This window comes from Calypte anna, chromosome 12, assembly GCF_003957555.1.
Source record: "Calypte anna isolate BGI_N300 chromosome 12, bCalAnn1_v1.p, whole genome shotgun sequence".
Classification (NCBI taxonomy): Eukaryota; Metazoa; Chordata; class Aves; order Apodiformes; family Trochilidae; genus Calypte; species Calypte anna.
The window spans coordinates 8,489,765-8,511,573 of NC_044258.1; the positions used below are offsets into that span (position 1 = coordinate 8,489,765).

General features: G+C 34.4%; 1 protein-coding gene across 1 annotated transcript in view; it reads right to left on the reverse strand.

The window, feature by feature from the left end:
* Positions 1 to 21,809, reverse strand: part of ERC2 (ELKS/RAB6-interacting/CAST family member 2) — a 409,582-nt gene that overhangs the window by 104,056 nt on the left and 283,717 nt on the right. Inside the window, exon 20 of the mRNA XM_030458648.1 lies at positions 17,073 to 17,207. Within this exon, the coding sequence (XP_030314508.1) occupies positions 17,073 to 17,207 (135 nt within the window). The remainder of the gene's footprint in view (positions 1 to 17,072; positions 17,208 to 21,809) is intronic.

The following is a 21,809-nucleotide window of genomic DNA, read 5'->3' on the forward strand; positions in this document are numbered from 1 at the left end:
ATAATCAGGATAAAATTAGACTTGAAAAAAAAAATAAGTTCAGAAGCTAAACATTTTGGAATCTCAGGTGCTTTTTGTTTTGCAGGAAAAAATACCTTCTAAAGAGAAATAAACTCCATTTCAAAAGCATATAATCTATTTTTACAATTCTGTAACCAAAAAAAAAATAAATTAAAGATTCCCCTAGGCTCTTGATAGTCAGTTTTCAAAACTGTTGTAGACTTTGAATACAAGTTTTATAAACCAAAACAAATGTGTCTTTGAGACTGTAAATGGAGGTTACCATGCTTTGGTTGATAAACAAAGTTGTGCTGCAACAGAACTGCTGCACCCATAGTTCACATAATTTAAACTGTATGACTAAAAATGATGGCAAATATATGAACCATAAAAAAGTAAAATGAAGGACTTTTTTGCTAGAAATCTACATTCTTGCAGTTCAAATACTTTTAAAATTAAATAATTGCTAAAATTATAAATTCTCTCCAACATAAAACACATCCCTCAAGTTCATTCTCATTGCCTCTATGTTTTCTTATGTTCATGATTAGCTTGTGAAAGAAGTCTGCAGTAAAGGCAGAAAACCTTCAGAACAAGATATCTACCCAATTTAGTTGTATTGTCTGTGTTTTACCATACACTCAGCTGAGAGATTTGATTTCCCTCTGCCATACTGCATGTGATGAGAATCAGGAGAAAATGGGAGAGAGGTGGAATGGTGAAAACATGTATGACCCCATGAATTAAGGGCTGGCTTAATATTCCTTACACTATGATGAGTGAAATCAGCTCCTTCCTACATAGAGATGAAATCTCCATCTCCTTTCTATTCCATTTATTTAGTCTCCAGATCTATTTCAACAGGTTATCAGTTCGACCACTTATCCACTCTAGTACTATCATTCAAAAAATGTTAACCTGTCTAATCTTACAGCCATGGAGATAACATGACTGAACTGGAGTTTTAGCACCTTGCCTTGGTGAGAAGAGTGTCCAGACTCTTCTTACATGCACTGCCAAAACCACAGGAGAGAGCTCCTGGCAGTGAGGAGTTTATGCCTAGAACTTCAAAACTCTGCACAGAAATGTTCTTATTGTAATCATGTGGGTATGCTGCTCATGTTTACGATGCCACTTTTAAAGAGTAATGAAACACTCAAGACAGTTCATTTCACTTTTATTCCTAACCATTGAAGCTGTTAAAGTCAGTCAACATTGAGCCATATTCATCCAAGACAAATCTCACAGATGTTATTTAAAGAACGATAGAAAGTATTAAAATGTTCCAAAACTAAATCACAGGCACTATTCCTTTCAATTCACAACTAGAGCATTGTAAAAGGATTCTAAAAGCAATATCACACAGCAAGTTATATCAGAAGCTATTATAATGTCCAGAATTTTTACAAAGCAAGTAAGTGTGGGAAAACGTATTTTACAAAGACCATGTATACAAGATTCAACTCTATCAACCTTTTGATTGTCAGTAGAAACAGGAAATAACACCATTACCACAGATCTTCATTTCCTTAACAGATCCAGGGCTTTAGTCTATGTGGCAGAAAGTACTATAGAGTTATCCTACAGTCAAGTAATTTTTAAGTCCTGCACTGCTCAAATATCAGAGAATAGAAATAAAATGGAAAGAAGTTTATTCCATAACCTTAGAAATATTCTCAAGAATACTTCTAAGAACACAGTTTCCTCTGATTTAATAAAAAAGCTAAGGACCTCAGTTCTACCTGAGCCAGCCCTACTGCTGAGCTAGGTGAGTGGAGATAGCCAAATCGAGTTATTTCTCAAGTTTGTGCAAAATAGGGAAGTTCATCTATTACTTTTTCTAAGTATGTTTGTAAATATTTATTTTGCAACATATACTTACAGGTCTCAACAGTGAGAATGAAACCTTATGGTAGCTATTCCCACGGCTATTCTACCTGCAAGTACAAGTCTACTTATGAGTTCAGTCTGGAGGAGAGGCTATGCCTGCCACCAGGTATTTGTTATGTTACATTTGCAGTGCTCCCCCTCTCAAAAGAAACAGCAAATAAATTATTGTCAAGGGTCTGGTATATAATGATATCAGCTAAATTAGGCTGGCATTTGAACAGAAGAGTCAGAGAGTAATGTCTGGTTTTAAATTGGAAAATAAACAAAGATCTGCTCTCCATACCCAAAACAGAAGAATGATGCTGACGAACAGCTGAAAACTACATTACTTTTAAATAACATCATAAACTGCTACTAAAATATCATGCAGCTGCTTTTAACAGAACTTGCTAATCAGTTAAAACACAACACTGAAAACCTATATACCATTTGTACATTCATATGTGAAAAAGAATAATTCCAAATTATTTTTCAAGTCTGATTATATTCAGGGACGAGGAAAATGTAGCTAAAAGATTTTAGCATGAGATTCACATCCTTACCTGCTGTTACCATGTGCACATTATGTGTCATTAAACACGGAGTTTATCTATACATCCCAACTGTACAGGCATGACATTTAAAATCAAATCAGAAAGCATGAAACCAAAAAAGGTTCATAACTATCCTCTGATGTACCAAGGTTGCTTTCTTTTAAATGTTAACAGTATTACAGCACCCACTATTTTACATGTGTGTAATCTTTGAGCTTCTCTGTGACAGAAAAGTTCAACAGCTTAATGTTTTAAATAACAAAATACAAATTCACTATTAAGAAGTGCTAATTTTGCATCTCGTAACTATTCTAAAAAGCAAGCATACACAAACGAAAATTATATTGGATATTTTACTCCTGTTAGACAGAACGACTGACTTGTTACATGGCTTAAAACACAGCTTGAAAAAAAAAATCATACAGTCTTCAACTTGGGATGACAGGGGCCAAATTGATACGAAATATCAATTAATAACACATTAATCTTTACTTATGTGAGTAGATTTTGCTACCCTAAGCACTGTAGTAAGTAGAATTGTTCCAGTAAGAAGCAGTGACATAAGTAACAGTTTCTGTACGTGAGCCACCCTGGCCTGATGCTCTTAGCAATGCTGAGACTACAGTGACCATGATCTACAAACCACCTACAGATTCAGGGGCAAGCACCAAAAAAGGTGGATATGCACTGAGCAATAACTGACACACAGTGACAATAGAGTATTTAGCCATAATTAAAAAAGACTTAAACAAAGTAAGCTGCATTTGGTGCTCTTAAATATCATAACCAAATTATTGTATGGATGGTAGCATGGCATGGTAGTCTCATTTTTCCATGCATATTAGAACTTCTAATCTAGTAAAATTGCATGCTTAATCTAAGGGAAAATTAAGTCCCAAACTTTGATACTCATTCTGCTAAGGTTTCTTCAAGGGATTTTCAAAATTAGTTAGCAGATTAATACTAGTTTAAAGAAACCCTTATCTACTGAAAAGAGGATACAAATACACTCCTTTTGAAGTTTTTTACCTTCCTATTCCTTTAGCCATAATAGGATATGAAAAAACTTTAAACCATTAGCCCATTAAACTGACAGCCATGGTTTTGCATTGTTCATTGCATATTATAAACCATTTTTAGAGGGTTCACAAACATACTTGTCAACAAGCACATAGCTCCATGAAGCTAAAAATAAAACAACAAAAAAGAGGCTGCAGCTTGAAAGAGATAGAAAAGAGAGTTTCTCACCTCTCAAAACAAAACTGGAACTTTGGTTTCTAGGAACGGTTATGCCCATATACCCTCCTCATCATCCTGTGTGCCAGACATCAGGAGATGCACAGAGACGATGTCAGCATTGGAATGAAAAAAGAAAAGTTTAGTTACTTTGGTGCATATAAAATACAATCTTCTTGACATGATTATTTTTTTTTAAATGTCAGCCAGCGAAAACAACTGAACAAGTTTGTGTTACATATACAAGAATCTGCATCTATAGCAACCAAAAAAATCAAAACCAGTGACGTTAACTTTTTTCCCACCCAGTTAAATCAGTGCGTAGGAAGTAGATTATAAGATTAAATATTAAAAGATCACCCATTTTTTCACTGTACACAGTTCAAAACAACACTGATAGAAGAAACAGATCAAACCTCATAAGTAAGCAAACTAATGACAATAATCAAATCGTCTTACATTCTGTCAGGTTAAAGGATACAAAAATGCTGCAGAATAAAAAAACTATCATTAAATGAAGTGAATTTTTCTAACGTTATCAAGTTAAATCTATCTTTTAAACAATCATTAAACACTGCACATTGTCAAATACTATTAGATTCTTTTTGTCCATTTTTAATCATTAGGATTACTAATTGATTCAGTTTTAATGATTGAAAACACTAATGGCAAATACAAAAAAACCCATAACAATTTCATGAATTTTTAAACGGGATTATTTTACTGTAGATATGCTGAAAGCAGAAGGTATTTCTTCACATTTATTGGAAACATGAAGTTTAAAAAAACAAAATAAAAACCAGTGACTTAATCAGGAGAGTGAAATGTTTTTTCCTGTATACAAAAGATTACACTACCAAACCTTACATTTTTTGTAGACTCTTTGTTTTGCACACATAGATTTGTATAACCCTATCTATATATAATTCCATCATACCAAATTCTGACGTGATACTCAGCTTTGAGAACACAGAGGCACACAACACAATGTTTTTCATTTAAGTCAGCACTTTGAAACCAAATAAAATCTTTTAATTTAGGTATTATTAGAATCCCTAGCACCCATTACTTTTTCACAAACACTTTAAAATTACATTCTCTAGTTTCAAAACTTTGAAAGTCATGTGATGCAACATGTTGCTGGCAATTAATTAAATCTAAAAATTAAAAAAAAAAAAAAGAGTAATTAATTATTATTGAAATGGACAGGAATTTTAGCCTGAAAATATACACTGTCAGAATCACTACTGTTCTAGTCCGTTCCTTGAATAAAAAAGAGCTCCCAGATGTCAACTGTTATTAAAAACCAGATGTTAAGATAGATGTCTTGCATGCTGCTGAAGTAAGTAAAGAAATCTGACAGTCCACTATAAACTTAGCTATCATTTAACACAGAAGAAATGTGGCTAAATTTTTTACAGTTAACTTGGAACACGTCTTCACTATGAGGTCTGCATAACAACACTACAAAGACACAGTAATGCTTGAATATTATTTTTGAAACAAAGCAACATACCCTGTAAGCCCTACAACGAGCTGGGTTCACATCACTGAAAATACAAGTCCTTCCCCCTGAATTCCATAGGAGCTACTTTTATTCAGAACTGCTAACTCTCAATGAATTGACTTTGAAGTTGACAACTGTTTTGCCAAAGTAAAGGTTGAGGAAAGACTGAAGGGCTACTTTTCCACTGAGTAGTTTGATCCTATTTCACCAACAGAATTCGTTAGGTTAATCTTTGGTGATACCTTTAAAAACACCAAAAAATCAACAAAATGGGCAACTCATCACATTTCTAAATGACTCCTAACTACATACAGATGTTTTGCCATTTATTGTATTGTAGTTCTTCATACAGGCAGATGCTCATTTTTACTCCAGTTATTTGTATGATCTCTTTTTGGCAGAACTATAGAAGAGCTGAAGAATCAAATATCATCAAGTATTTCTAAATAGTATTATCAGAAATTACAGACTATATAGTTTGACACTGATCCTGATATACAATAAGCAATGAATTAAAAGCAAGAGCTCAGTTAACGTCAATCAACATCACTTTATTTAGTACTGGTTCTGTCAAAATAACTTTCTATCTTTTTCAATTACATAGAGTCTCTTTTTGATAAGGTAAGTGCTTTGAAATAATATGCCAAGATTTCTGTTAGGCATTTGATTTCATGCCACAAGACAGAGTGTCAGCAAAATTAGCTTTCTAAAGAATGAACGTTGCTGGAGAGGGAAGGGAACATGCAGATAACTTTTTCTCATTCCAAACTTGTTTCGTATTCCCATGATTTGAAAAAAATTGTTTGAAAAAGTGAATGGATTTGGGATCAGCAAAATAAATGTTACTGGCCACATACTCATATGACTGAAATCATGTATACAGTGCCATCACTTGAAAACATAGAGGAGAATCTTAGCAGACAAAGGACTGCACCTGAAATGGATGACACTAGGCAGAGCTTTACAGATGATGGTGAAAGTGAACATGTGATACATTGTTGAATTTACCAGGAGTAATACAGGCATAGAAATAAAAATCAAAATGTTTGCTCCATCTTTGCAGAATTACACATCTGGCCCTCCTGTCATTCTCTTGTCAATATCTGAACAAGTAACCAGATCAGGGAACACATATATACAACTAACATATACAGAAAGGGTGGCAGCTCTTTTCTCTAGCAGAAAAAACCTGGACAGAAATATATAGGAATTAACTACACTGCAAATATGGTACATAGTTTTCAATACCTCATCAGTTCCAGATGACTTCAATATATCAAGACCTAGACACTTCCTAAAGATATGTCTGATTGTGTTCAAAATAATCACAGATTTAATGAAGAAATTGAGTGGTCAGGTCCAGAGTATCATCTTAGTGCACTTCACCTTCAACGTCTACAATTAATAGAATTCTTTTCCTGCCTTTTTCCCTCACATCTGTTTTAGTGAGAATGTCTGTGCCACAATTTCTAGCTGTACACAGAGAGTTTATAATGCATTTTCCAATTTTAGTGCCTAACAAGATCATTAAATAATTAAACACAGTGATCTGTCTGACAGACAACTGAACAGAAAATTACAAACCCTCACTGGATTTTCAGTATTTAGTACTAAGAGCAACCTCAAAACCAGTCTCAATACACTGTCTCGTTTTAAAACCTTGTATCCATACAGTATTTAGACTTGATTTATACCTACCCCAGATATCTACTCATTTCTCATTTTCATACTTCCAAACACAAATTATTTATAGAATTAATTATAAATAGACTTGCACTAACCTAAGCACAGCTCACCCACTCTTAGCATCTTTATCAAAAAAGCTCAACATTTCATAATTATGTGTTTTCTTACCTAATATGTTCTCTTCTTAGTTAATTGTGTCATAAATTGATACTAGGTAATGAATTGACCTAAAAATGCATGGTACTTGATAGTTGTAGACAAAAGTAAAATTCCTTCAGATATTTAAGAATGTCAACCCTCTTTTTCCTTCATAAAATATGATTAAACCAAAGAACCACAATTTCATGACACATGCTGTCACATTTCAATTTAACAGGAGTCAGAATATATGGATGCAATATCTAAAAGGAATAGAGAAACAACTAATTGATCACTTACTATTCCCATTATGCAGACAAGGTTGTTTTCATGCCTTTATTACCTCCTTTCAGTGCATTGGATCAAAGTTAGGAGATATGACTTAACTCTCCTTGTTATTCTGCTGCCTGTAGTATTTTGAGGAGTGCATATTTGATGGTACAAACCCTAACAGTGTTATAGGCTTTACAGATTTTTCTGTACAGACAGCAACAACTCAAAAGCATTGGGTAAAAAGCACATAAGAATCAGGATTGTATTTATCACTGGTTATGTGAATAAACTATTCTAACAAGGAGCTAAAGTACCTCAATGCAAACAGGTAACTGTAAAAGAATACAGAATTCTTTATTGATGGTCTGAGACAAATGGACCTCATAACCTTTTTCACATTCTTCACACACTGTGAAGCAGAACAAAAGCTGCAGTTACTCCTTATCATTTATTAATATTGGATTAGAAGCTTCCCGAAGTATGCTTACTCCTTCATATCAATGTGTATCCTACAGAGTCATTAATCTACAGGGCTTTCAAACAATAAACTATAATCAAGTAATTTTTGATTAATGTTTGTGTACATTAACTGCTTTTTAAACTTGGATCTTTCATCGGTTTATAGGGTCAAGAATAGCCATTCAATGACAAAAACTGCAAAACAAAATCTCAAAGACAAGCAAAGGGAAAAAAAAATCTGGAAGTAACATTTGAATTGATAAATCAGTATTCATGCCTAATCGTTAAAAATAATTCTAAATTTAAAATATCTAAGATATTGAATGCATTCTAATTTTAGGAGTGACATCCCTGTTTCTGATTTGGACAGATTTAGGCACAGTACAGTGGTATAAACACAAGTATTATGAAAACCTTTGTACATGGCCTATTTATAGATTATTAATTCATTGATTTTATCTCATTCTTTTCTCAGTAAATTCTTTTTTTCTATGCTGCTACTTATCATATTTGCTTAAAAAATTAAAAATAAATATCTGGTTTTACTGCAATTCAGTTTTCAGATCTAATTATCATAATGCCTAATGTTAAAACCTCAAAACTCGCTTCAAAGTAGCTTAAAAAGTAGTGCATGAAAAACACTTCACACAGATAGAGAAAGGTTGTGTAAAGACATCTTCTGGTTTATTACTCAAGTGGATCTTAATACCAATTCTACAGGCACATTTGTCAGCCATCAGTTCTTTAAGGTTCATCAGTTTCAGCAGTAAATTTGAGGCAGTGGCCTCCAGATAAAAGGGGCTACATTACACAGCAGGTTAGAAACAAAGGAAAACTTTAATCATGGTCTACGTGATTAAGTACATCTAAAAAAAAATTAATAATCAGAATTTGTTCTATTTGTATTCTCATTATAGTATACTCTTTGTTACTGGTGAAGATGAAATAACTGGAAGAGGTTATATTTAGCAGTGTGCTGCAACAGCAACAGATCTGTAGCTGGTCCTGAGAATCTTCATCCATACTATACACCTCTGCTGGAAGGGTATTCTGGATTAATTTTGCTATGTCCCCAAGACTGAATTCCCTTTAGCAATTTCACATTGCTGGGGGGCCTTGTGGAATGCATCTTTCAATTAATCAAAAAAGAATTCAGTGTGCCCACTTCAGCACCACTTCTGGATATGAACCATAGTGATTTTAAGTGGGAATGATAGGGAGATTTGACTCAAATCTGCAGTCTTGATCAGAACGAAAACCCTAATGTAGAAGCACTAGAAGAGTGCAAAATTCTGCATTATTATGAGTCCTGCTGGTGTATAAAATGTGGTTACCTGAAGTGAAGACTATTGTGAAACTGACTCAAAAAACTGACAGCAAGTACTTCCACAAAGCTGAAGTACAGCATGCATCCTCGCAGCTTTGTGGCACCCCAGTATTTTTATAAAAAGCACTCTTCAAATAAAAATAAAAAAATAAAAAATCCTAATCTCCTTTTAGACAAAAGCTTTGCAACACAGGCTACATTAAAACCTTGATGAGTTAAGCTTTTCTGGCTCTCTTCCCACATGAGAAGACCCTTCCTGACAAGGCTCATCACATTTCCCTTTCATGTGCCGGCATGCTAAGAATTAATGTCTTAACTTGGGTTAAATAAATCTAGTGATAACCTGCTCATCTCTTGAGCTAACTTTCTGATGACTGATTTATGCTACTCTCCTTATTATCTATGGCTACTAATGGGTCATTAAACATGTAACTACTGGCTCCGGCCTGTGAAACTGTCCTACTTACAGCAAACAATTACATTAACAAATATTAATTTATCCTTGTGACACAAAAATCTACTTGTAAAGTAATAACATTTCTTTCAAATCAAGTACTTAGCCTAAAATCAGACTTTTTCAGAGCTTAGACTTTTATCTGCTACTTCTTTTTTTAGGAGCAAGCATAGCTGAGGACTTTCCTCATGAACTCCCCATACCCAGAACAATGGACTGCATAGGAGTTTTGTGCATGAATGATTCGAAGAACTGAGCCTATATCTGTAAAGGGGAAAGATTAACAGTGAATTCCCTTATGGCTTTGCTGTGTAGAGTTTTAGAAGGTCTTAATTTTATGTTTCATTTGTATATTCAAGAAGTTGAATAAATCTTTAAAAATTGTTTCAGCAATATGGATTTATGTCATAGGTCTGCTTTCAAACCTATCCATAACAGAAGGGGTCACAAGTAACTATACATCATCCAATTATGAAAATGACCATAAACCCCATCTCACCATTTGTTTTATTGCTATATAGTTGGGTTAAAGTCAAACATAAATACGAGTGATGGGGGTAAGCAGAAAGTTCAAGGTTCTTTCTGACCACTTACTTTACGACAGCCGACTAGCATTAACATGAATAAGATGTTTCACCAGATATACTCATGCATTCTGAAGCTTTATCACTAGATGAAGCGGAAACCCAATGCTTCTTACAAGAAGTGGGCCGTGAAATCAGATTTGCAATGCAAAAATTTATGGTCCCCTTTGTAGTGAAAGCCTGTGACATGTTATCTCACTTAAGCAACCAGCGCCAGATATGTAACTTTTGTTATCAAGTTACTGTCTCCCAGAAATGCATTTTTGGCTCTTTCAGTTGGTCTAAAGACCTATTTTAGACTATGATGGTGGCAGCTAATTTTTCTAGTAAGAAATACAAGATAAATGTAAACCTCCTATATAAGCGTTGTATATTCTAACACACACATTCAGGGGAAGTGAGGGGGAGAGGCTTCTATAGTTAAACATGATCTCAAAAAATTCTTCCATATGTGGAAAAGACTGCAAAGCTAACATATAAATATAGATATATATAAATATACACATTGAGCAGTATGTATACATTTTATATCACATTCATTAAACCTCAAAACATAAAATAAATTAATTTCTGTAAGCAAAAGAGAGGTATAACTTTCCAATACATGAAATCTATCTCTTGGAGGTATCATAGACAACAAAACCCATTCTCTGCTGTATAACTCCTAGTAGACCTCAGGTTTACCTGGTCTCTTACTCAAATTACAAATTTAATATAACTAAAACTTATGTGAAAAATTATCTGGCTACAGTATAATTACAATTAAAGAGGTAGCAACAAAAAAAATTTAATAAATAAACAAACTTCTGTTGGCTCTTACTTAAATGAGAAACCTTGAGTAGATCATAATATTTCTAACCTTAGAACAGTAGCATACCAAGAATTGGTGTTTAACCCTGAATGATAAAAATCAAATTTAGTAGACTCTTCCAAATTTCAAGGCTTTTTTTTTTCCCATCCTAGCAACAAAGTAATATACAATTAAATTTAGGTTTGAAACCAGTCACATTATCCTCAAAATCTGAGAAGGAAGGCTGAGATGGGATCTTAATGCCTATAAATATCTGAGGGGTGGGTATCAGGAGGAGAGGGTCAATCCCTTTTTGGTGGTGCCCAGTAATAGGACAATGAATAATTTGGTATAAGCTAAAATAGAGGAAGTTCCACCTCAACGTGAGGAGAAACTTGTTTTACTGTGAGGGTGACAGAAATGGAGCACTGCAGCAGGTTGCCCAGAGAGGTTGTGAAGTCTCCTCTGGAGACTTTCAAAACCTGCCTGGATGCATTCCTGGGTGACCTGCCCTGGGTGACCATGTTTTGCCAAGAGTGTTGGACTAGATGATCTCTATAGGCCCCTCCTAACATTCTATGAGTCTATGAGTCTATGCTTAGAAGTATCACCATCTGGTACCATGTTTATAGTAAGCAATATAGCTATAAATGTATACAATTTAATCCAGAAATTGACTTTTAAATTCTGTTCATGATACAAATAAGATTTTATTGCATTCAGTTCAACGAGTCTCAACAACGCGTGATATGAATCACAAATTCTTTGTTCCATTGGAAGAATATGAGGAACAAAGATGAAAAATCAGAAGAAATACTTAAAATGTGACAGCATTTATATGACTAATTTGCACTGCACTCCTGAGATCTCAAAACACTAATTAATTCAGCACAATACTAGTTATTTACAGTGGATATGCCTGGGATTGTTTATATTGAACGCACCAAAAAGCAAGCCTTGCCCTACCCAAATTCCTAAATTAAATAAATCCATGTGACTCCAATGAGCTTAGTGCAGGCTCAGCACTGCACTAATGCAATTGCGTGCTGCCTTGCAGCTTGAGGCACCAGCAGAACAAGTTCACATACATTTATTGAACAGACAAGAGCAAGCTCACACCTGCCCAAATACAATGTGTAAACACACTGGATAAAGAAACACACAAAAATATTATACAAAATCTGACTGGGAGGGAGCCAATAATTCCAATTTGCTACATTAAGCAGCTATATCATACCACTTCCTTTATACACTAAAATGTCACTGGTGCTTTGGGTTTTTATTTTTGTTTCTTCTCTCCTCTACAACAAAAAGACAGTTTTAATGTTGCAGCAAATTCCCATATACAATATTTATTTCAATTTTCCAGATACTAAACTTCTACTCAGATTGAACTTTCAACTTGTTGACCATATGAAGAATTTTATGCTTTTTTTATATAACCACAGTTATATGAATAAGCTAAAATAATCTGGTTTGGTTTATGTTTGTACTCCTTTTAAGTTGTGTTGTGTTGTTTGGTTTTTGGGGTTTTTTGTTAAAGCCAAATCCCAGTTTCAATATTCCTGAGGCCTATTCAGGAGTTTGAAGTTGGCAATTTTCCTGTATGGGCACAGAATATAAGGCATTGTGCTAAGGCTGCCAAAATACACAAAGTGGCACTCACCCCTCTCAGCACCACACTGAGAGCTATCAGGCAGTTTTTGACAGAAAGCAATCAGCTGGTTTTCTGACTGGAGAGCAGCAGTAGGGAAAGCTTCAGAGATACACAGCGCCCCATCACTGGGCTAATAAGGAAGGAGTTTTCCTTTAGATGAGTGCATAGTTCAGAAACCTAGAACTACCTTTGAGACCTCTTTTTTCAGATTTCAGAGTAATGGAAAACTTGAAGGTGAACTTGTAAAAAAATTACTTCTAGACACCACCCTGTAGAACATCAAAAATGTTTTAAATAGGAAAAAAATCTCTGCATAGCCAGACTAGATTAAAAGATCTAAAAGGAGATGCTACATGCTTCTGACACCAGATGCCATTCTGTCCTCAATTACAGCATCTAATCATTCTTAAGAATACAATCTCTCATCATAAAACAAAATTAAAATATATTTGTAGCCTTGGTGACCATGGGGTAAAGCATTCAACTTTGACTCAACTAGAGCTGGGTAATTCAGGAAAATTAGGAGATGAGAAACAAACCTCCAGTACTATGGGAGGTAAGATGATTTGATAGTTCTTATAATCAACAGGATTGTAAATAACTAAGAAAAAATTTTGGATGCTATACCTTCTGTCTTCCACTGCATGGATGCAGACTCAAGTTCTTCCATATGATCTCTCAAATAGCAAAATTTCCTGTTAAGAATGCCATCAAACTAACTTAAGTATATTCTAGACACATACACATCAGAACTTCTTTTTAAAAAAGTCCCAATTTTACATAGATACACTGTTTTCAATTTAAACAATCAGGTACAGTTTTTATATTTTGTAGACCATAAGGAGTAACTTGAATTTAGGATCTTTTAACCAACCACATAGCAAAGATATCATGACCTTCCAAAAGAAAGTTTGGGTGACAGCAAAATAAAAACAAACATTTGTTGTATGGAGACCATCCTGGAGTTAGAGATCTGTCATATGTGACAATAAATTAAGGACTATTTCAGAGACAGCAAGGAATATAAAATGCCCACAGAAATTACTTGTGAATATGGGTGATCAGAGCCTGGAACTCAGAACAGGATGCAAATACTGAGGGGCAGAAAGGTTTCTGAGAGATATTTCAATTTGATCAGACTTGTGGTTAGGAAGAAAAAACTCTCTGTTGGTTATCAACTTAGAGATCTGTTAGGACACTATAAGGGCAAGAAAAAAAAAATTCAAAAGGACTGCAGTACAGCAGGACATTTGCACCATGAATACAAATGTGGTGATTCCTACCAACTTTCTAAAGCAAGAGCAATCTGCTTCAAGACTACACAGTCACATGTGTAACACAAACAGGTATTCCTCAAAGTATTTTCAATACACGGAAGAAAACTGAAGGATGCTGAAAGCAGCCAAGGCCAAAAGAAAAGCTTTTAAGGAAAACCAGAAGTTGTAAGTATAAATAAGAGGTGATAAATAAGAGAGGAAGGGAGCTGGACAGTCTGCACTATGGGACAAAACAGCTTCTAAATTGGAAAGTTCAAATTTATTTAGTTATGTGTTCTTTTTATTCCTGTTAGATCTTGGATGCAATGATCCTGATTAGATTACTGTAATACATTCTACAAGGAGCTACATGTTACAAGTCCTTAGAAACTGAAGCTCGTACAGAATGCTTATTAAGCTCATTTTCATGCTAGGAGTATTACTCCTGCTCTCCAGGATACACACTTACTGCCAAAATGTTTCCAGGTGGGATTTAAGAAAGATTGCCAACTCCCAAGCCAAAATTGAAAAGGCTAAATTTTTAGTGTGAAGCTGCAGAATTATCTTTTTTCCCAAGTTTTTTAATGACTAGTAAAAGAAGTTATTATTGCAAAGTTATTGACATAGCAGAACTCAGTCCCCAGAAATGTATTTATACCAAATAAAAATCAGATGCACCAAGATAACTTGAGAACACATCATAACTTGCTGTAATGTAACCATGTGCATGGGCAGAAGAGAGATAGATTTTTCCTACTGCTTGTGAAGCTTTCTTACATCTTCCCAAGGGTTTAAGTCCAGATATACAAAGGCCAAAAAGGTTGCCAACTGATGACTCTCCCTAAACAGACAGGGATAAATCCAAGAAGTAGCTGGAAACTTGGCTTTGCTCCCTAGCAGCATCCTGAAGACGTAAGCCATGTCCATTATGTCTGAAAAAAGGCGCCCAACTTGTTTCTTTCAGAATAAGTCAGAGAACTTTTCCTTTACTACATCTAGAAACATGCTGCCACATGCTGCCCATACCATGTTATGATACCGAGGAACATCCATAACAAAAACATGATCATTAAAACAAAATGTCAATACCTGAACCAAACAGCACCACATTAACAGTATGCATATTTCAAGAAAGATGTGTTTGGGTTTTTTAAGAAGCTGGACACCATTCTCTTTAAAGTAGGTGCAATAGTAGCACAAATACAATGTTTTACATCAGTAAGTCAGAAATATCTTCTTCCATACAAATATGAACTCCAGTGCCCATACACATACTTTACATCCATGTATAAAATAGATATATTTCTCTCCATAAAAGTAGCATATAAATTAGAAAGTCCAGTATTATCCATAGAAATAAGAAATTGTATATTTAACTTTCTCTGTTTCTCCAGAACTAGTGAAAGCTTTCAAGAAGTCTCCCTAGCATTCACTAAATGAAATGACATTTATATTACAATATGCATCACTGTCTTAATCTCCTTACAAAATTAAAAATGCCCTTTAATGATTTGCAAGTCTATTATTTTCTCAGTTTATTCTGTGGTTTCAAACCATAGCAGTATGCTGGATTATGGTCATCAAAGATAACTAGAATTTTTTGGGTAATACAGGATTCAATGGGACATACAGGTTTTTATGGCACATGGGAATCACACTGCTGTACAAAATGCTGTACAGAATGGTAAATAACAAAAAGTAAAGAAAATAACAGAAAAAGAAGATAACAGAAGTAAAGAACAAAATAAAATCCACAACCGATAAACATAAGCTAATGACTTAGAGCAATGACTACTTCACTGATGATTATTATTGACTGCACTGTTCTCAAAAACTATTTCAGCAATGATTTTGCTACAGGTCTCTTATTTGCTGGCTTTACAAGTACACATATGCTGAGCTAATCCATTTTTCACAGTGTGGAAATTTAGAAATGGCAGAATTTCAGTACAACACCCACACCAAGCCCAATGCACCAACTCAAGATGAAATAAAGCTATTACCATGTGTACCAGATGTTCATCTAACCAGTTCTTTAAAATTTCCAAGAATGGAGATTCCATTACATCTATATGAAAGAGTGCCCACATTTTCTTTCCACTAGCATATTCATTAGACTCATAGTGAAAAAGTTTCATTTTTTAATAACTAATCTATTTATTCTTGGTAGAAATTAAATTTACCACACTTACTCTTTCTCCAGTGGGCACTGATGAAAGATCATCATCTTCCTTACAACATTTTTATCTGTCAGAAAACTTATGTCTCCCCTGTACTTTCTAGACTAAATAAACCCAATTCTTTAAGCCTTCCTCATAGGTCATGTTCTCTGAAACTCCTGTGATTCTTGTTACTCTGCTTTTGTCCCTTTCTAATTTGCCTATCTTTCTTAGAGCATGGTGAAGTCTCACCAGTGTTGGAAAACAACAGAATAATTGCTTCCTGTTTCTCTTCCAGTACTACATCCATCCCAGAATTAGATCCAATTTCATTTCACTGGTATTCCATCTTTGTCATATATTATTTGCAATCCTGATCCCTTTTTCTTGCCTCATCAATACACGTGACTTCTTCCTTGCAAGCAGACTTGGCTTTACTGAATTTCAGATTCCTTATTCTAGACTTTCTCTCCAGCTTATTGAGACTGAAGTAGTTTGTTGAGCAGCTTCTTTCAGATTCATTCCTTATTAAATAATATTGTTTTTTATATTTCACTATAGAAATATTTCCTAAGAAAACACTCCATAGAAGCAGATAAAGGACAGACCTCTTTAGAACCCTGCTGTGAACATCCCTCCTGCCTGATGAGTACAAGTAAATACAGTAAAATAGTCAGAATTTTATGTGCTCTATTTAAATCATGCATCCATTTCCTTAATTCACGTAATTTTTTTAAGCTCTTGAATATGCTTTGAAGCAGATTTTCATTATGCTTCTTATCCATTCTCTTCCCTAAATAACCTGGTTTTGTGCATTGATCAGCATTGTCTTCACTAAATGTTAGCTCTCTTACACTGTCTTGTCCCCTAATCATACAATCATAGATCCTATGAATGATTGAACCTAGAATCACAGATTCTGTCATAGGGAAATAAAATATGACATCAGACGAGTGTCAAAATGTTAAAATTGTTTCAGGAATGGAAATAAATTGCAGAACTATTAGTTTAAGTTGAAAGAACGCATAACTTGCTTATTATTTCTTTGGAATATTGATTTAATCTTGAAATATAAAAAAGAGGAAAATTAAAAAACTGAAGGTGAAAAAAAGAAGTGACTAACCTGATCCGGAGAGGGTCTGTGGTTGGAGTGTTGTGGCCTCCCAGGAGATCGATGATGGTGGTGGTGGTGATGGTGGTGGTAGTGGTGATGGTCATCATCGTAGTTATCTGCCATCAGTTTCATCCTGTTCTGTGTCTAAGATGCAAAGTGAGAAATTTCTTTTACATGCTGGAATATATTATTTTAACAGTGGTTTAGGATGATGTCAGGTGTCTTCTGTTTCAGTTACTTTTCAAGAGTAGAATTATACACAGAAGTCAGAAAATTATATGATAAAGGATGTTGTGTTTGAAGGCAACAAAGCCACTCCATTTTTCTATAGTTACTGTTTCAGAACAGCTTACTGTTTTTTTCCAATCTGTTTTTATGTTTTGCTAATTAGCTTGTAAACTCTTACTGACAGGCATAAGTATACTTCAAATATTTACAGTAGCTACTTAGGCATGTCAACAACAATCACAAAAAGCTATGCTAAAAGCTCTGTTTGACTTAATATTTTAATTCTACACCAGAATCACTCTGCTAAATAATAAGTTAAAAGAATTTAGAAACTAACTGATACAGACAGAGGAACCTAGAAGAATAAGTGATCATGGGACCTAACACATTACTGAATGAAAGGAAATTTTAGATACAGATCTTTAAGAAAAGATCAACAATTCAGTTACTACCACGTGCAGATAAAATCTGTCACCGTGAGATAACAAGATACATGGATGCTCTTATCACTATTACAGTTATTCCATACCATCAAATAAATAAACTGGAGTAATTCAACCCTTGCTCATAATACCAAGAATATCTTAATACCAATTGCCCTCTACCAGTGGATACAGTACTTACTTTTATGTTGGTGATGGCCTCAGGAAAATTTCTTAACCTGTAATCAAGTTTCACTTTTTTTGCACTAACAAAACCCAGAAGAAAATTCTTTCAACTCTCAAAGAGCTTTTCCAAAAATTAACAGAATCAACAAGAGTCACATAGAATTAATATCATGCAGATGGTGGAAGGAAAGATAGCATTCTAAACACACTTTCCTTTATCCATGTTCCGAGGTAGATTCATTGTAACTCCAGTGCGGATGCTGTCTAACCACATCACCCAGGGACTTTGCTCAAATGAGTATGTTCTAAAGGACCAACTTAAACAGATGAATTTAAATGCAAGTCATTTGTTTGACTCTGTTCCTATATTAACAGGTGATTTGGGTTATAAACAGGCTTCTAATTCAAACTCCCCATGAGATAGGTACTGTCCCATAGCTAGTACATGGTAAATTTACTTCCAGGCCCTATTGTAAATTGATTTTCCTACGAGATCAATACTATATCAAAATCTCTATCAAGAAAACTGAACTGATAAGTACACTTTAATAGAAAATTTAAAGCCTCAAAGAGTGTTCCTCAGTGTTAATGTTTTTTGCTATAGTAGAAAAGAAATTGGAAATAAAAGCAAACTAAATATTCTTGCTACACAACACTTAAGTATAACAAAATCTCATGTGAGGAAAGCTATGACCTACAAGGATCACAGGAAATCCTGATGTGTCCTTTTAACTTTTTTTTTTTTAAATCTCAAAATGGTTCTCAAGCACTTCCTATGATGTCCATTAGGAGGATCATAGAAAACTATTTTCCAGGAGACAACTTGCATTCAGTTCAAGTAAAAACAATCAACCAAACCAAACCCTTAAGTTATCCACTATAATAAGACAGAGGAACAACAACAGATAGGATGTGCACATGCTTTAGCATGCCTCACTGTACCACTAGAAGAGCATTTTTTCACTTTGTGACAGTATAAAAGTCAACAGGTCTGCAGGTCAAGTTGTTGATTCATTTGAACAGAAATTGCACTGGCATTATATGCTATTATTTCATATTTTTAACACCATTTTCTGCACAGCTGAAACGATTTCATTTTCTCCCTCCTGGATAAGATGGAAGCATACAGGTGTATAAATTTCAACTATGAACTTTTACTGGTTTTGCCTGAAGATCAACTCAACCTGAATCATCATCGTTAGTCTTTTTGTCTTCAAAGAGGAAGGCCTTTTGAACAAAAGAGTGGACAAGATGAAGAATTAATAGACAAATAATAACCTGTAAACACTGTAATATCCTGCCTCTTTGGGGAAACTCCTAACATTTTACTAGTTTATTTTTTCATCAATGAACAGCCTTAAATTTCCTACCTTTCAACTGTATTCCATAAAAGAATGCAAAAGTTAAACAAGATGATATATGCAATCCTAAAAGTGTTACACCCCTGTAACGAGGTGTTGGGGATTAGACATGTCATGGGGTAAGAACTGTAAATGAATGATGTCATTTTTCTAATTTGGTGCTGCAATATAAATAAACCACTTCTAATGTTTCTTCCTTTTGGATGCCAGATTGCAGTAAAATGTGCACAAAGAAATGTTAATGCTGTAGTGGGCTTCCTTTAGTGTTCTAGTAACAAAGTACATAAGAAATGTGAAACAAGATTTCTTTTAAACTCAAGTGATCATCAAACCATGCGTGCTCTTATATGACTTGTGATTGTCACTAGCTTCTTAAAATGATGCTAAACATTTTGAAAAATATTATTTTTGGTTTTATTTGTAAGCTCTTCACAATGATAACTAACATGCTTCTGAGGTTCTGTTTGCCTTTTCTTTAGCTAGTCTGAGTCTTGACTGTCTGAGTGTTATACTTCCACACTGAACTGTATTTTCCAGGAATGCTTAGCTTTGTCTAAAGAAGTAGAAAACCTGGTATGATTTCAGACTTTTATAAGCAGGACTTTTGAAGAGGATGAGCAGGAGGATTTCTGCAGAAGGGACAAAAGTAAAGCCATCCAGAGGAATAATACCATCCTTTTCAGGTCCTTCTAAACAAAAATCTCTGACGTTATTTCTGTTTACTTCCCTTGCTATCTTTTGATCTTTACTAGGCTTTGAAATGTCAGGTATATTTTCATTGGAGTAAGCAATTAGTTAACCACACTGGAACTAATTCAGGATCCCAGGGTTTCACACTGCTACACTTCCATACAAACACACAAACATACAGAAAGGTCTATACAATTTAGGATGCCAGTTTAGCAGACACACAGCAAATCCCTGTGTTCTGGGTCCCATATCAACACATTAGACACTGCTTCTGTACTGACTGCAAGGGAAAACTATCACCTACTGACTTGCCAATGCCATCATTTCCTGCAACATCTTTAGCATACCTGAAAATTTCCTGTTCAAAAGCATTCAAGACCTTTTCTTATATTAGCTTTGAAAGCACAATATATTATCCAATTACTTTTCTGGATGATTGGGAAATTTGGTCTTGAAATGTACAATTCGTGAAAATTAGAGTAATGTTTTTACATGCACTGAAGCTGTGCTAGATCTGATTTCCATCATCATTTACTCTTCACAAGTTATTTCCTATCTGAAGTACTTGGATTATATAGTTTGAAATATTTTCACATTTTCCAATCAATACTACTATTATTGACACAGCATGCCTGAGCACAGGGTATCTCAAAATTTACATACCACAGCCCTGACAACAAAATTATCATACCAAGAGTTCTTCTTGAAATTGCCTGGCAAATATCAGGCCCACATCCAAAAAGGAGACATTTTAAATTAGGATTTACGTTAGGAAAGAAACAAGTATTAATTTGTAAAATGTTACTATTAATTAATGCATCTCCTATGGAACATGTATAGCCTGGTTAGTTTTAGGTTAAACTGTTTCCTCAGATTTTTTTGCTTTAAATTATTGGCTACAGTCAATAAATACTGCGTCCATTATGTAATAAAGGAATGGAAGAGGAATCAAAAGCAGATTAAATCTTCATGCACAGGTATATTAACCCTTAGGGATTGAAACAGTTGTCTTTGATCATTCAATATCACTATTTGCTAAGCTGTTAAGGTCATGAATGGTATGTGTTATTGAATTTTTAAACCACTTAACAAAGAATTTATGATCTAGCACTGTAAGAAAACTGTCAGATATTTCTTGTCTTCCTAAAATTCTGCTGAGTTTAACTAAGGATCTACTGAAGTGAAATGAAAGTCTTTGATTGACTGGTAACAGACTAAATAGCTTAACAGCAATCTGTAACTGTAAAACTATAATATTAAAACTGTCTTTTAAAAAATATTTTAGCAAGGTGGCAGTCAGGAACTATGCTTTGATCTGTCATCTGGATCACGTTATCAACAAAACTCTCATGAATGAGGTTCAAATGAGGAAAAAGAGTATGATTTGTCACTCTGGGACATAAGCATAACAACATTCAATAGCTATTACTTTCCTTTGGATTTTCTTAGTCTCTGTCCTCTAAATGAAATTTGAAACAATTCTAGAATTTGCACATTCAAGAGAGTAGGATTTTTTTCCCTTATGTAATATGGGAGGGAGACAGATATAAGGCCTATAAGCAGTCCTGGAGATACCCTGTGGTCTAATTACTAAAGCATGGATTTTAAAACCTAGAGACCTGCATTCCAGCTTTGATTCTACAATGGCCTCTTGTCTTTAATGACGTAGAACCTCTATTTCTTGCAATACCACTACTTGAAAATAAGTATGCTAACATTTCCACAAAGTTGCTTTTTATTTTTGTCTAGCAGATGTTTAGTACCAGTCTTCCTAATATATTATTTGAGCTTTTCTTTCCTATGTCTACAATTATAGAAAACACAAATGAAGTCTTTTATAAACTTTGAGATCCAGAAGG